The 15,822-nt window shown below is 35.5% G+C and overlaps 1 protein-coding gene across 1 annotated transcript in view; it reads right to left on the bottom strand.

Moving 5' to 3' along the window:
- Upf1 (Upf1 RNA helicase) overlaps window positions 1-15,822 on the bottom strand; it is a 230,831-nt gene that overhangs the window by 50,415 nt on the left and 164,594 nt on the right. The window contains exons 19-20 of the mRNA XM_090414072.1: window positions 12,850-12,892; window positions 5,431-5,562 (exon numbers count right to left, since the gene is read on the bottom strand). Coding sequence (XP_090270198.1) covers window positions 5,431-5,562; window positions 12,850-12,892 — 175 coding nt within the window. The remainder of the gene's footprint in view (window positions 1-5,430; window positions 5,563-12,849; window positions 12,893-15,822) is intronic.

The raw sequence follows: 15,822 nt of genomic DNA, 5'->3' as shown, positions 1-15,822 counted from the left end.
CTGTAATTCTCACACTCAGTTTTATTTCCTTTTTTATATATGGGTATTATTAGAGCTCTACTCCAATCACCAGGAATTCGTCCCTCTGTCCAGGCCATCTGAACTATGCAGTGCAGCCACTGTAAGACTTTTATACCACCATACTTCAGTTTTTGGTCGAATATCATCTACTCTTGCTGCCTTTCCACATTTTAAGCCTTTGATGGCTTTTGCTACTTCAAGTATGGATATATATACTCCTGACTGTATGCCTGTTGAGTGTTTTTTACCACTGTGCTATCACTTCTTTTTTCATTTAGCAATTTTTCAAAGATTACTCCTTACTTCAAGGATATCTTTTTCTCCCGTTTTCATGTCACCTTTATCATCTCTAATTCCTTTTACAGCACTCTTTCCTCCATTTCTAAGCTTCTTCAATAACCTACAGAATATCTTACCACCTTCTTGATATTTATTTTCTATATTCTTGCCAAAGTCCTCCCATCTAGCTCCCTTAGCTAGATTTACAAAGTGTTTAACTTTTTTACATTTGTCTCTGTATTCTCTAAGAGTACAAGCTGACTTATTTGTCAGGAACTTTTGATATGCTTTCTTCTTTTCCTTCACTGTCTCTTTAACTTCCTGTGTCCACCATGGAGTTCTGATTTTTCTATCCTTGCAGACAACCTCACCACATTACTCTCTGGCTGAATCAATCAGGGTTTTCTTCAAGGCTTGCCACTGAATCTCCAAGGTTTGGTTCCTGTTCTCAAACTCTTTCATTTTTTCTTCAATAATCTTTGTGTATTTTAGTCTACAGTTCACATGTGAGAGCTGCTCAACTCTTATTCGCTTTAAAACTTTCTTACATGTTATTCTTTTCAATATGAAATTCAATTTTATCCGGCTCAAGACTAAATAGTGATCACTTCCAATTTCAAATCCTCTGTACACTCCTCTGGTGTCCTGCACCAGGGAGAAAACATCACTATCAACAATAACATAGTCAATGAGACTTTTCTTATTCCTTGCCTCTTCTCTCCATGTGAATTTGTGCACATTTTTATGTTGGAACATGGTGTTAGTAATAACCAGGCCATGTCCTGAGCAGAAATTCAACAGATATTTGCCATTATTATTAGCTTTGCTCTTTTCTCCAAATATTTTTGTATGTCTCACAATCATTTCCTACTCTGCTATTTAGATCCCCAACAAGGACCAACTTTTCCTTTTTCAGTGTGTCAGTTGCTTTTTCTAAAGCCTCAAATAATTGCTCCACTTCTACCTTAGTAGAACCTTCTGTGGGATCATAGGCACAAATAAATCTCATTATCCAGTTGCACATTCTCATATTTGCCCACATCACTCTACGTGAGACTGCCTGCAATTCAAGAAGATTAGCCTCGTATTTTGTGTTGAATACTATGGCTACTCCTTTTTTTCCTTGTGATTTCCTGAATATAACATTTTGTATTCATTGCTCAGAAAGATCTCACCAGTTTTTGTCTTTTTTGTTTCAGTCACCCCTATTATGTCGATCTGGTACTTATCTAATTCCTCAGCTAGCTCCATTTCTTTGCCATTCAGGCTTCTTATGTTGATAGTACCGATCTTTAACTCTGGTGATGTTGAGTTGGGGTGTGCTTTCACACATGCTGATATATACATCAGAATGAATTAAAAACAATTTCAGGAAGAATTCTAATATGATCTGTTCATCAGTCTTGTTTACAATACTGAGCTAAAAATTACTGTTGCTGCTGTAAGACTTTTAATGGATTTTAACATATTTCTTGGCAAGGTATCAGTTTTTTCTAGCACAGGTTGACCTGATGTATTCCTTCATGTTAGTAATATTCAGTCAGCACATAACATGAGTAGAGTCAGAATAGACTACTTTTGGAACCTATATCTTAAGATTAACTTTGTTCAACTAAAACCTAATAAGAATCCGAGATTTACAAAATAAATAAATAAATCCTGCAGCCTTCAAGCTGCTACTTCTGAAAAATTCTGGAAATGCTCACTCACTTAGCATGCCAATTACATACATATAAAAAATGTATTTCATTATTATGGTCTGTTATTAAAGTTATAGCATGTGTAAAGTTGAGAGATTTTATAATTTAGGAATTCAGTAGTACAAGTATTAAAAATTTCTGAATTATTTATTTCCTATTTCAATATTTTGTTAACTCGAGAAATTTTTACATCGCCATAAGAACACACTGTATAAAATGAGTATATTATTAGCATTGATTTTAAATAAAGAGGTTTCACTTCAATACAAAACCTTATATTATCATTACCTGAGACCTCCACAAAGTCAAGGACTCATTCAGTGAAGTTGTACATTACCCAAACTTAAACTCATTCACAGTAGATGCATTCACCACTTCAACAGGCAAACTGTTTTACATACTCACTGCTCCGTCCATGAAAAATCTAACTCTTACCCCTTTCTTAATCACAAACAAACACAACTTCCATGGATGCATGCATATAATGAAAATTTTCATCAGATGATACCCAATAACACCCATTGAGAACTTTATAGACTTTATCATATCATCTCTTCCTTCAGACCAAGATTAAACAAGTCTTTTAATGTGCCATACTCCAGCTCTGTTATAAGCTTTTTCCATGTTGAAGAACACTGAAATGACATGTTCTGTTTCCAAAAGCATCTCTTATATAGGTTTCTAAACAGACCAGATGCTCCAAAGTTAATCAGTGTCTGCAAAAGCAACATTGTTTGTTGGAAAGATGTTTGTTGCTTTCTAAGTACCAGAAAAGCCTTGCATTTACCATTATTTTCAAGACCTTACAAAGACAGTTTGTCAGAACAACTGGATGATAACTGTTGGCATGTACTGCATCCTCGCCTGGTTTTGGGATAGCAATGGCTATTGACTTAGGCCAAGAGTTTGGAAACTCTTCCTCTGTAAATATTCTGTTGTATAGTAAAAGAGAGAGATCCATAGGTGATGAAGAGAGGTGTTTAATCATCTCATAATGGATGTCACTAGGGCCTACTCTGCTAGGGTGAGAGAGGAGATCTTTTGAGTTTCTCCTTAACAAAAGGCTAATTGTACAGCTCTATCCCTTTGGTATAAATGCTTAGCGACTATTTCTCTTGTTGTTCTTTCAAAATCAAAAGGATATGAAACTCTGGCTGAGATTCTGGCAAAGTTTTCTCCCAAAGTGTCTTCAATAGCTTTGAGATTAGGAACAATACTCCATTATGTTCCAAGGTAGGCAATTTGATGTATTTTGTATCTACCTTTCATCTTCCAGATTTTATCCCCATACAATTTTTACACTGGTTGTTTGATTAATTGATGATGTCAATTGGATCCAGGATAGTTTTTAACTCTAGACATCTCACATAATGTGCTTTGGCCTGAGTATGTTTAAATGCTATTAGGTTTGTTGTGGTAGGGTGTCTACGAAACATATCCCATGCTTTATCTTGATCTTTTTTTTTTTGGCAACTTGCCACTGTTAGTTCCACCAAGGCTTTGCACAGAGTGGAAATTGAGTTGATGTTTTTGGAATTGCTGCATGAACAATACAATCTGTTACATACTTCAGATGGGATGACTAGATTTGGCAGGCTGCATCAGTATTAAACTGCATGGCAGGGGAGGGGGGGGGGGATCAATTTAACGTTTGAAGATAGCAGAGAACTGTAACTCTCAATATCTTGGACAGATGTTCTGAAATACTTGATATGCAATGTAGATGAAGATGGAAACTTTCCATCAAATTGTGGAAGCCGATGGAGATGGTATAAGGTTATGAATGAGAAAAGTTACAGCCACATATACTCATACAACCTACAGTTTTTACTAGTCTGCAACGACATTTGTCTATTGCAAATGTTCTAGAGATTCCTCTGGAATATGGTTCTCAACCATACAACCACACAAAATAAAATATTTTTAATTAAAAAAAAATAAGTTTACTAATGATTTTATTTAAATAGACAATCTGATATTTTCATGCATACATATATTCTTGGTTAAACAAAGAGTTAAAATTAGTCATGAGAAACTACATAGTTTACCTTGTCTTTAAAAATGTATCTAATTTAGTAATATACGTATGGCGAGCATAAATATAATCATTTTTATGTATGTACATGTATTACTAAATTACGGAATCTTTTCAGACCCCATAATCTATGCACTTTCTTATTTGAGAGAGAGGGTTAGAGATAATATTGGGTTGGCAAATAAGTTCGTTTGGTTTTTCAGAGCGGAATGAAACACATTTTATTTAATATATATAATACATACTAGTCAGTTATATATTGACCCTCTTTATCAATGACCTCTTGCCATCTGTCCACCAACTTCATTATGCCATGTTCATAAAACTCCTGAGGTTTACTGGCGAAAAACTGATCCAGATGTCTTTGACAGCCTCCTCATTAGTGAAGGTTTTCTCATTCAGAGAATTCTGCAATGATCGGAATAAGTGGTAATTGGAAGGTGCCAGGTCCAGTGAATACAGAGGATGTGGCAAAACATCCCAGCCAAGATGTAACAATTTACTCTGGGTTAACGATGTGTGGGGTCTGGCATTGTCGTGGTGAAAGACAACTCCTTTCCGATTTACCAATTCAGGATGTTTTGTGCTAATTGCACGGGCCAGTCACATTAACCGTGAGCAATAGACAGTTGAATCATTTTCATCTCCTGTAATCATCCGCTTCAAAAATGGGCCTTTTCTTGGTGACGTTGCAGCGAATCACAGATGGATATGCGAACAGTCATATTGGCCTCGTCAATTCATGTGGCACCCAAACATTGAGTTTTGAAACATATCCTACCTTGTGCAAATGGCGTTCAATGCTTGTATGGGATATGTCCAGAAATCTCCCACACTGTTTATGATGGATTTTTGTCGACAATATCCTTCACGACACTCGAATCAACCTCGGTTGGGGGACCGGCACGAGGCGCATCAGTGACGTCGAAATCTCCAGAACAGAATTTGGAAAACCATTTTTAGCATACGTGTTCTGTTAAGGCACCATCCCCATATACGCTGCATATTTTTTATGGGCCACCGCAGCTCGTTTGCCTTTTTCCAAATATACCTTCCATTTCTAAAAATGTTACACACATGCAACTGAAGTAAGCAGAACAAAAACTCACTGAAAAGTTATGTGAAATGTCGTCTTTCAACGCTATTGCGCAGTTGAGAGGTGACATTTCACATAACAACAATAGCAACAGGTGAAGCAGTGTATACTTGTACTAATGCATAAACCGAACAAACTTATTTGCCAACCCAATATGTAAAAAAAAAAAAAAAAAAAAAAAAAAAAAAAAAATATTAATTCTTTTTCTAATCAAGCCCCCTCCCCTCATTCACACGCACAGTTTTTTTGTTTTGTTTTTCAATATAAAGAGATGTAGGCAAATAAAAGTTCCTACTTACTGGATTAATGGTATTTATAAGCTTTCTTGGTTTACTGAACTGTATCATACTTTCTTTTAAATTGTTCAATGGGCCTTCGACTAAGACTTTATTTTCTTTATAGAATGTCAACAAATGATTCCACAGAGTTTGCTATAAAATGTAAGACATCGTAAAATTAAAAATATATACTGTAAGTAATAAACCTCCAAAGTAAGTAATGAATGAAATTAACAAATATAAAGCTTAGGCATTTTCCAACATATTCAATAATATTTACACAGATGACATCACATGATAACAAGTCGACCTTCCATCTAGCCAGCTTACAGTGAGCTGATTATAAAAAGATGACTGGAAAGTCTTGGCCAAAGCCTCATAATGACAGTCGCATTCCAAAGGAAATTTACTACGGCAATGTATATGCTTATTTTAAAGATATGGATATGTATCTGACACAAACTTGCTCTCCTTCTCAGTAGATCAAGCTAGAATAGAAGTTAAATTTATTTGTAACCAGTAATGGTTTAATAAAAATTGTTCACCTACCAACCAAAATATTCGATAATCACCATTTTCCCAACTTTTGAGTGGTAAATGAATTTCGTTACCTGGTGCAACACAATCACCCCATTTACTGAAAGTCTGAAGTGACTTAAAAAGTTCCATGCTTGTTCTCTGGAGCAGGGTTTCCTGGACTATATAAAAAAAGAAATAAATGACATCTGCAGTGTACTTGAAGGGATCTACCAATCAAACTTCTACAGCCAATCTCAGTCTCACGTGTTTTGACGCTATAATGGTGCCACGAGTCAACTTCTCAGAAACTCTCTAACAGATTCCTCTTTTCTCTTAAAAAAAAACAACTTCAGGATTACAATGGTTGTGATTACTGTTTCTGTTCTCCTGCTCCAAATGAATAAATGAAATAAAATAATCCAAGCTGGAAAGACAGCCAGTCTTATTCACCTCTGGACACAAGGCATGGAAAAATCTGGAGAAATTCATGTGGCCACTCTTGATAATTCCAAGGCATCTGATCAAGTCCAGAATAGAGACCTTCCCAAGCTGCCATTTTATGGTCTTCCTCTTACTCTTTTTTGAATGGTAACTGGTTTTGTTTCTGTTTCTTCAATGCATGTCACAGTGAATGGTTCCCTATCATCAGGTTTCCCCTGTCAATGTAGGGATACCTAGAGCACTATACTTTCATCCACATTCTTCCTTCTATGCATTAATCACCTAATCTCTCATTAACTTCAACTGTTATCCATAATTCTACTAGTGATAGTGCATTCTATTCCTCTTCACCTAAGAAACTCTGTAGTGCTAAAATGGAGCTACTAGATCTTCCATAACTAATGTCTTAAGCAATGTTCTATTCACAATTCAGAAGAGATGAAAATTTAGTGAATTTCAATGTTACCCCCACCCAAAGAAATCCTCCTTATTTCCTATAAGAAGGATCTTACTCTGCATTTGATAATATTCTATCTTTAATCAAGATCAATTTTCACTTCTTGAGTTGACTACCATACCTAGCCTATCATGGCACAAACACAACAAATCCATAACCTCTGAAGGCTCTAAAAACTTGGTACCTGCTTTTATTCATAACACTACTTCTTACTTCCACAAGTCACAATGCACTAAATTTATTATTATTAAATTAAATTCACACAGTGCACAACTATGTTTAATTATGATTATTATAGCATTATGTTAATCTTTCAGCGAATCAATATGTTCTTCGTAAACTATTATTGGACAGCAAAGTAACAAAATAGAAGTAACTGCATTCCTTGAAGTGCTTTATTATTCACAATTTTTTTTTTTTTTTTAAAAAAACATTTGCTATACTGTGATACTCCAATTGTTAATATTTTGGGATACTGCTCACAAACATGCAAATTTCATTACAGACATGAAGAAAACTCAAATTGTGAAAGTATGGTTTGAAAAATGTAGTATTAAAATCATTACTATTGATAAATAACACTACTAATTGATACTTGTGTGTGTGTGTGTGTGTGTGTGTGCGTGTGAGCAGTATTCCAAAAATCAGGAACTTTGGTTTAAATTGTTGCCAAAGTGTAAAAATCATATTACACAGAAAACTAATTTCAGAAAAAATTCCATGAGGTGCTTAAGGGTCAAATCTGTATAACTGAGAGGAGACCTCCACATAGCCTTTAAAGGAATGTGGAGAACCAACCAGGGCTTCTCACCTAATGTCTAATCCTCACCTTTCTGTGGTGCACCCTGTTTGGTATCTACTTGGATACTGAACGAACGAGGATGGGCTGGCAATTTGATATTTAGCCGACCAAATTGTATTCTTATTGGTTAAACCAAAATAAAAAATGATGGTACAACATGACAGAATTTCATGCCGGCTGGGGCATCCTGGTTAAACAATGCCCCCGTTGTTTTCGCCACGGAACCAAGGCAAACAGCGAAAAGTCAGTTACTGGAACAAATCTTAAAACATACCTCAACTTAACATCACCAGAGTTAAAGATCGGTACTATCAACATGAGGATGCAGAAGAAGGAATAAAAATAAACGGAAGAATCATTAATAACTTAAGATATGCGGATGATGTAGTAGTGATGGCAGAAAGTGAAAATGGGTTACAACAAATTATTCAAAGAATTGAAAACTCTTGTAAAGAGTATGGACCAAGAATTAACACAAAAAAAATCAAGATAATGATAATGGGTAAAAAAATAGGAGATAATGTAAAAATAAGATGTGGAGGAAAGATTTTAGAAGAAGTGGAAAGATTTCAATATTTAGGTAACTGGATCTCAGAGAAAGGAAATTCAGAGTTGCACATTAGAAATAGAATAGGCAAAGCTAAATCGGCATTTATGGAAATGAAGAGAATTTTAATAAACAAGAACACTAAAATAAGCGTTAGAATTGGAATAGTTAAAGCAACAGTTTGGAGTACTGCAAGTTATGGAAGTGAGTCATGTACACTCAGAGAGAGAGATATGGAAAGAATTAATGCATTTGAAATGTGGTGTTATAGTAAGATGGAAAAGATTAGCTATACAGAAAGAATATCAAATCAAGAAGTTTTAAGACGAGTTGGGATGGAAAGAACACTGCTAAAGAATATTATGCAAAGAAAGACTAGATTTGCAGGACATTTTCTGAGAGGTTCTTCGGGATACCTGACAAGAACTATATTACAAGGAAAAGTTGAGGGGAAGAGAAGACATGGAAGACCAACTAGAGAGTGGTTTAATGACATCGTGGAATGGACTGGTTTAAGAATGATGGAAGCGACAGACAGAGAGAAATGGAAAAGAGCTGCTCATCTGCTGCAACCCTCTTGCTACAGGATGCTACCAGACGACGACGACTATCAACATAAGAAGCCTGAATGGCAAAGAAATGGAGCTAGCTGAGGAATTAGATAAGTACCAGATCGACATAATAGGGGTGACAAACAAAAAAGACAAAAACTGGTGAGATCTTTCTGAGCAATAAATACAAAATGTTACATTCAGGCAATGACAATCAAGGAAAAGAAGTTGTAGTCATAGTATTCAAAACTAAATACGAGGCTAATTTTCTTGACAGGCAGTCTCAAGTAGAGTGATGTGGGCAAATATCAGAATGGGGAACTGGCCAATGAGATTTATTTGTGCCTATGGTCTCACAGAAGGGTCTACTAAGGTAGAAGTGGAGGAGTTTTTTGAGGCTTTAGAAAAAGCAACTGACACCATGAAAAAGGAAAAGTTGGTCCTTGTTGGGGATCTAAATAGCAGAGTAGGAAATGATTCTCAGACATACAAAAATATTTTGGGAAAATTTGGAGAAAAAGCAAAGCTAATAACAATGGCAAATACCTGGATTTCTGCTCAGGACATGGACTGGTTATTACTAACACCATGCTCCAACATAAAAATGTGCAAAAAAACAACGATAAATAATAATGTTGTCTCCCTGGTATACGACATTAGTGTAGAGGATTTGAAATTGGAAGTGAACACTATTTAGTCTTGAGCAGGATAAAATTGAATTTCATTTTGAAAAGAAGAAAGTTTTAAAACTAATAAAAGTTGCGCAGCTCTCAGATGTGAACTGTAGACTATAATACAGAACAGAAACCAAACATTGGAGATTCAGTGGCAAGCCTTGAAGAAAACCCTAGATTGATTCAGCCAGAGGCATGTGGAGAAGTTGTCTGTAAGGATAGAAAATTCAGAACTACATGGTGGACACAGGAAGTTAAAGAGGCAGTGAGGGAAAAGAAGAATACGTATCAAAAGTTTCTGGCAAGTAAGTCAGCTTGTGAACTTAGAGAATACAGAGACCAATGTAAGAAAGCTAAACACTGTGTAAAACTAGCTAAACAAAAGACATGGGAAGACTTTTGCAAGAATATAGAAAATAAATACCAAGAAGGTGGCAAGATATTCTGGAGGTTGTTGAAGAAACTCAGAAATGGAGTTAAGAGTGCTGTAAAAGGAATTAGAGATGATAAAGGTGACATGAAAACCGGAGAAAAAGATATCCTCGAAGTATAAAGTAATTACTACGAAAAATTGTCAAATGAAACAGTCATAGCACAGTGGTAAAAAATATTCAACAGGCATGCAGTCAGGAATACATATCCATACTTGAAGTAGAAAAAGCCATCAAAGGTTTGAAATGTAGAAAGGCAGCAGGAGTAGATGATATTCGACCAGAAATGCTTAAGCACGGTGGTATAAAAATTTTACGGTGGCTGCACTGTATAGTTCACAAAGCCTGGACAGAGGGACGAATTCCCAATGATTGGAGTAGTACCCATATATAAAAAGGGAAATAAAACTGAATGTGAGAATTACAGAGGTATTTTCCTAAGAGTGTTCCGGGCAAGATTTATGCCAGTATACTTGAGAAGAATTGTGGAAGAAAAGCTTGGTGAAGAACAAGCTGGATTCAGGCCAAATAGAGACTGTCAGGATCAGATCTTCACTTTACGACATATAGTTGAGAAAGCATGGGAATATGACAAACATCTGTATTTAAGTTTTGTCGATCTGGAAAAGGCATATGACAAGGTGTCAAGGAGAAGCTATTCAATACGCTACAGTTATATGGTGTCGATAGGGCATTATATCAAGCAATACTTAGTCTTTATTTGAGTTGTAAGTCGGCAGTTAGAATTTAAGGAAGTACAGGAAGATGATTTATTGTTAAATCTAGTGTGAGACAAGGATGTACATTATCTCCTCTGTTATTCATTATCTATATGGATCACATTATGAAGGAAAGTGGTATTAAACCTGATATCAAAATTGGTGATGTTAATGCCAGCTCTTTGCTTTATGCAAATGATGTTATACTTCTAAATAAATCCGCTACAAGCCTGCAAGATTCTCTGACTAAATTGAATAACTGTTGTAATAGATATGGTATGAAGGTCAGCAATGAAAAGACAAAGACAATGAAAATAGGCAGAATCATTGAAAATGTCAACTGCGTTGTGAATGGAGAACCTGTGGAACAAGTGAAACATTTCAGCTACTTAGGCACGATTTTTAGTGAAGATGGTAAATTAAATATAGAAATAGACAACAGAATCAACAAAGCTGGTATGGTGGGAAGTCAACTGAATAAATTCATATGGAATAAGAGAGAAATTAGTCAGAACACTAAATTAGCTGTATACAACACAGTGTTCAAACCAGTTTTAACTTATGGATATCTGAGAGCTGGGTCAGAAATAAAACACTCGACCAAAGACTAGAGACTGCCGATATGAGAGTCCTGAGAAAGATCAGGGGCACGAACAGATGGTATCAATGGCAACATCATATTAATATTAGGCAAGAACTTGGCATTGTCAGAATCTAGGAATGCATTAGCAGAGCTAATCTCAGGTGGTATGGTCACTTAAATAGAATGGGAGAGGAAAGATTAGCAAAACAAGTGTTCTCTGCCAGGTTGGCAGCGAAACGACCCAGAGGAAGACCAAGATATAGGTGGGTTGATACGGTACAAAGTGCCTTAGACGATAGAAATATAAGATCAGATAATGATGTTGGAGTCTTGACAAGTAACAGACTGATTTGGAAGAAAATTGTAGATAGGAAGTTAGTAATGAGGTAAATTTTTTACATTGTACTATCATATCCTGTACACCCCTTGAGGGTACATGGAAGGAATTTGATTACGATGATGAAAATTCATATAGGTTAAAGTGTTTTGTAAAAATGTGTTTCACTTTTAATTTTATATTCAGATTATATGACAGAATTCCATATCACTTTCCTTACTCTTTCAACCTTTGGCAGTGTTAAATTGGAGATGTTAACCTCAGCTCTTTATTTTATGCAGATAATGTGATATTTTTAAATAAATCCAGTGCAAGGCTGCAAGATTCCTTGACATAAATTGAATAACTGTTGTAATAAATTTGGTATGAAGGTCAGCAAAAACAAGACAAAGACAATGAAATTATCAACTGCATTGTGAATGGAGAACTTATAGAACTAGTAAAACATTTCAGCTACTTAAGCACGAAAATGGTAAATTAAATATGGAAACAGACAACAGAATCAACGAAGCTGGTATGGTATGGTAGGAAGTCAACTGAATAAATTTATATGGAATAAGAGAGAAATTAGAGAAAAACGCTAAATTGCTATATACAAGACAACGTGGAAACCAATTTTATCTTATGTCCGAGAGCTGGGTTAGAAATAAAACATGATTAAAGACTAGTGACCACAAATATGAGAATTCTAAGAAAGATCAGGGGGTGCAAACAGATGGCATCAATGGCAATGTCATATTAAAAACGAGGATATTAGGAAAGAACTTGACATTGTTATCAGAGCTAATCTCAGGTGGTATGGTCACTAAACAGATTGGGAAAGGAAAGATTAGCAAAACAAATGTTCTCTGCCAGGTTAGCAGGAAAAAGACCCAGAGGAAGCCCAAGATATAGGTGGACTGAAACAGTAAAAAGTGGCTGAGAACTTTTCAGACCACCCTTGTATATAATTTCTTGGCATTTTTAATATATATGTGCAAGTGTGTGTGTTAAATAATACACAATTTAGACATGAACAGCAATATGTCTCTCTCTCAGCAGAATGCAGAGGAAAAGTAGAAGTCAAACATAATTTAAAAAAATCTATATAAAAAAAACATAATAAAAAAAATGCAGCAAATCTTCTGCTATCACCAACTATTCATTTCATCCTTGTAAATTTGTTACAATGTAAAGTGAGTATATTTTGCATTATTTCATTTAAAAATAAATAGATATAACTGCTGCATTCAAAAAAGCCTTTGAGTACATTTAGATAAAAAATTCAATTATAAATTTTCTTTAAATCTATATAATTCAGTTATAATTAATGGTGTTGCAGTTGTGATATTCTCACAACTGCAACAATACCAGAAGGTATTTTCTTAAGAGAAACCTACTTTTGATAACACCTTGGGGTTTCCAACAATGATAATTCCATACCTGTAGAAGATAAAAAGAAATAAAAAATTTCAAAATTTCATGACATTAACATATATTTTTAAGATAATTCTGTGTTTGTACGTAAAAAACATACAAAATATACAAAAGTGACTAGTTCGGTTTCATGTAAACATCATTCTTTTTATTCTTCTTCCATATTACTATAAATGATGCAAATGGGTACAGTGTTAGTGAAGAAAATTATATTCACACTTGCACCTTAATGGGTAGTGGGCACAATGCACATGAAAGCATATCAGTTTGTGAATGTGCACAGGAGATTAATAGGGCTTTGTGCCTATTTGCTTCTTCATAGAATGAGATTATAGCAGGAAAACTGGAACATATACAGGAGTGTGCTATGTAACTATGATAAAAGATATTCATTAAAGCTGGCAGAAGATCAACAAGCACAACATGTCACAGAAATAGGCTTTCATTTGGTGTACTAATATGTGCAGTGATGATTATATCTGGGGGATGATTCTGAACCATTCACTGAAGACTTATCAACTTTGGCTGCTTGGTTAGCATATACGCTCTCAAACCAATAAGCTGCAGGTTTGAATTCATTGTCATGGATGTTTATGATTGACTTTAGGTGGAAGATGAATTGCATCACCTGGTGTGAGATCACTGCCCTGCTTATTGGCTTGAAACAGTTCCATATTTAGTCTCTAAAGAAGGATTTCTGGACTACATAAAAAAAAAATAAGTAAAAAATACATAAAATAAATAAAAAAATTCTTCAATTGCTCATAGTACAAATGTACTATAGGTTTATAAATAAACCTTTTATGGGGGGGAGCCACATAAAAAAAACTTACAACATGATCATCCCCACATGTGTCTAGGTCCCTTAAGAAACCGTGGACTAGCTAGCACCAGATTTGCTACTAATGACAGTGTAGATGCTGATTTTTTCCTCCCTTGTCAATCGGAACTGATTTCCTATTGCTGGCAATACCAGCCCAGTTGGCCAAGTAGTTAATGTACCTACTCTATGACCAAGAGGTTATAGATCCAAATGCTGCTGTGAACATGGATGTTTTGTGGTTGTCTGCAGATGGGAGTTTAATTTCATTGCTCAGTGTGAGATCACCACTCCCCACTTACTGGAGGCCTGAAGTGGCTTGGAAAAAAGTTCTGTTTGGTCTCTAGAGCAGAATTTCCATACTACATAAAAAATAAGAAATACAAAAGAAAAATAAAATTAATAAATGCATTAAAATCATAAATTGGACAATCTGAAAATAAGCTAATGACTAACAGCCAGTTTAACTGAATACTCTTTTAGCATCTATGCTGATGCCTCCCCATCAAGGTCTCACTGCTGATTTCTTATTCAGACTGGGCAACAGCTCTAGTACCTTCTCTTCATACACCGAGTTTCTTTATCCAGTGAAGAGGTAGCAGTCAGCTCAATCTTGCATACAATAGGTTGATAACTTAGGAAAAAAGAGCTCTTATTGAACAGTGTCTTACACACCTACTATGCTCAAACCATCTGCTTTCAGTAGTTATTCTTTTCACTTTTCATACTCACACTCAGCTTCCCATGTCATGCCTTTTCTGGCCTGCACCTTCTTCTTTTTGGGGGTCATCAATCTGAAGATTGGTTGGTGGCAGCAGTACATTATAGCACTCTATCATGTACTCTCTTTTATATTTCTTCAGTCTGCATCTTATAATTTTCATAACTGACATTATCATGCATATGGTATTCTTTCCATGTCATCTTTTTTTTAAGAATCGTTTGCTTGATAAATTTGTGCATCCATTTCGCTCCCATTCGCTTCACTCTTCGAACTCTTGGGACACATTTCAATGCTGCATCATTTAGGTATTTTTTTACATGCTTTCCACTGTTGGTATTATTCCCATCTAGCAAATAATACGACACTAGTCATAATTCCTTATTATATAGTACAGCATAACCTTTTCTGAATAGAACATCCATAAACTTACCACTTCCCAAATAAGCACAGATGATCACGGTCACCAAACGAAGGCAAAACAGTTATGTTTTTAACTGAAACTTTGCTCTGAAGCTATAACCAAATCTAACACTCTTTGATCCTGAGTTCTTTCTGTCATATACTGCTTATGGAAGTTGTCTTGCAACAGATGAATAAATCTGGTTTATTCTTATTATTATATGGCTATCTGCATGGAGCCAGAAAACTCATTGTGAGAGACTTATTTTTCACGCACATTAGCCATTATACATATGATACCTATCATATCTTCCCTTAAACTCATTCACTAATGCAACACTCATGCAACCCATTAACCACTCTCCAAGCAAAACATCTAGTTCTAACACACTTGCTAACTACCCTCTTACATAATTTCCACAGGAAATTATGTAAGAGGGTAGTTGACCCCTCGCTCTTTCCCTATTGCCATGTACTGAAAATGTCTCAGTGTCAATCCTAATAAAACTCCTCTAATAACTCGTACTTCTATCATGTCTCCTCTTTTTTTGTCTATCTGCTAGTTTTTGAAGCCTAAAGACCTTCAATTCCAGACCTGCCACAATCTCTGTCACTTGGTTCTGAATCCACTACCCTTCTTCACCTCCACGGAATCCAGGTGACCAGATCTGCATGCAGAAGTCCACCTGTGGCTTTATTAAAACCTTAAAAAGCAGAATAATAACCTCATATCCCTGCTTCTTAGTGTGTTATTCAACAATCATGTAATCTGATGCAATATGCTTTCTAAATTTTAACTCCCTGTCTGCAAACACCTCCAAGTCCTTGATTTAATCAATTTCTTGCAGTTCAGTTGCATTGGTACAGTATATAGCTTCTGATCTCCTCTCAAAGTTCATTACTTTACAACTGGCAGCCATTTACCTTTGTTCATACTGCCACTCTATTTAAGTCATCCTGCAGGATCTCTATATCACTTTCATTTCCTACTGC

The sequence above is a fragment of the Typopeltis vanoorti genome, chromosome 24 (assembly GCF_054136105.1).
Source record: "Typopeltis vanoorti isolate ZY-2024b chromosome 24, IOZ_Tvanoo_1.0, whole genome shotgun sequence".
Lineage (NCBI taxonomy): Eukaryota > Metazoa > Arthropoda > Arachnida > Uropygi > Thelyphonidae > Typopeltis > Typopeltis vanoorti.
This window is presented reverse-complemented; position numbering and strand designations above follow the sequence as displayed.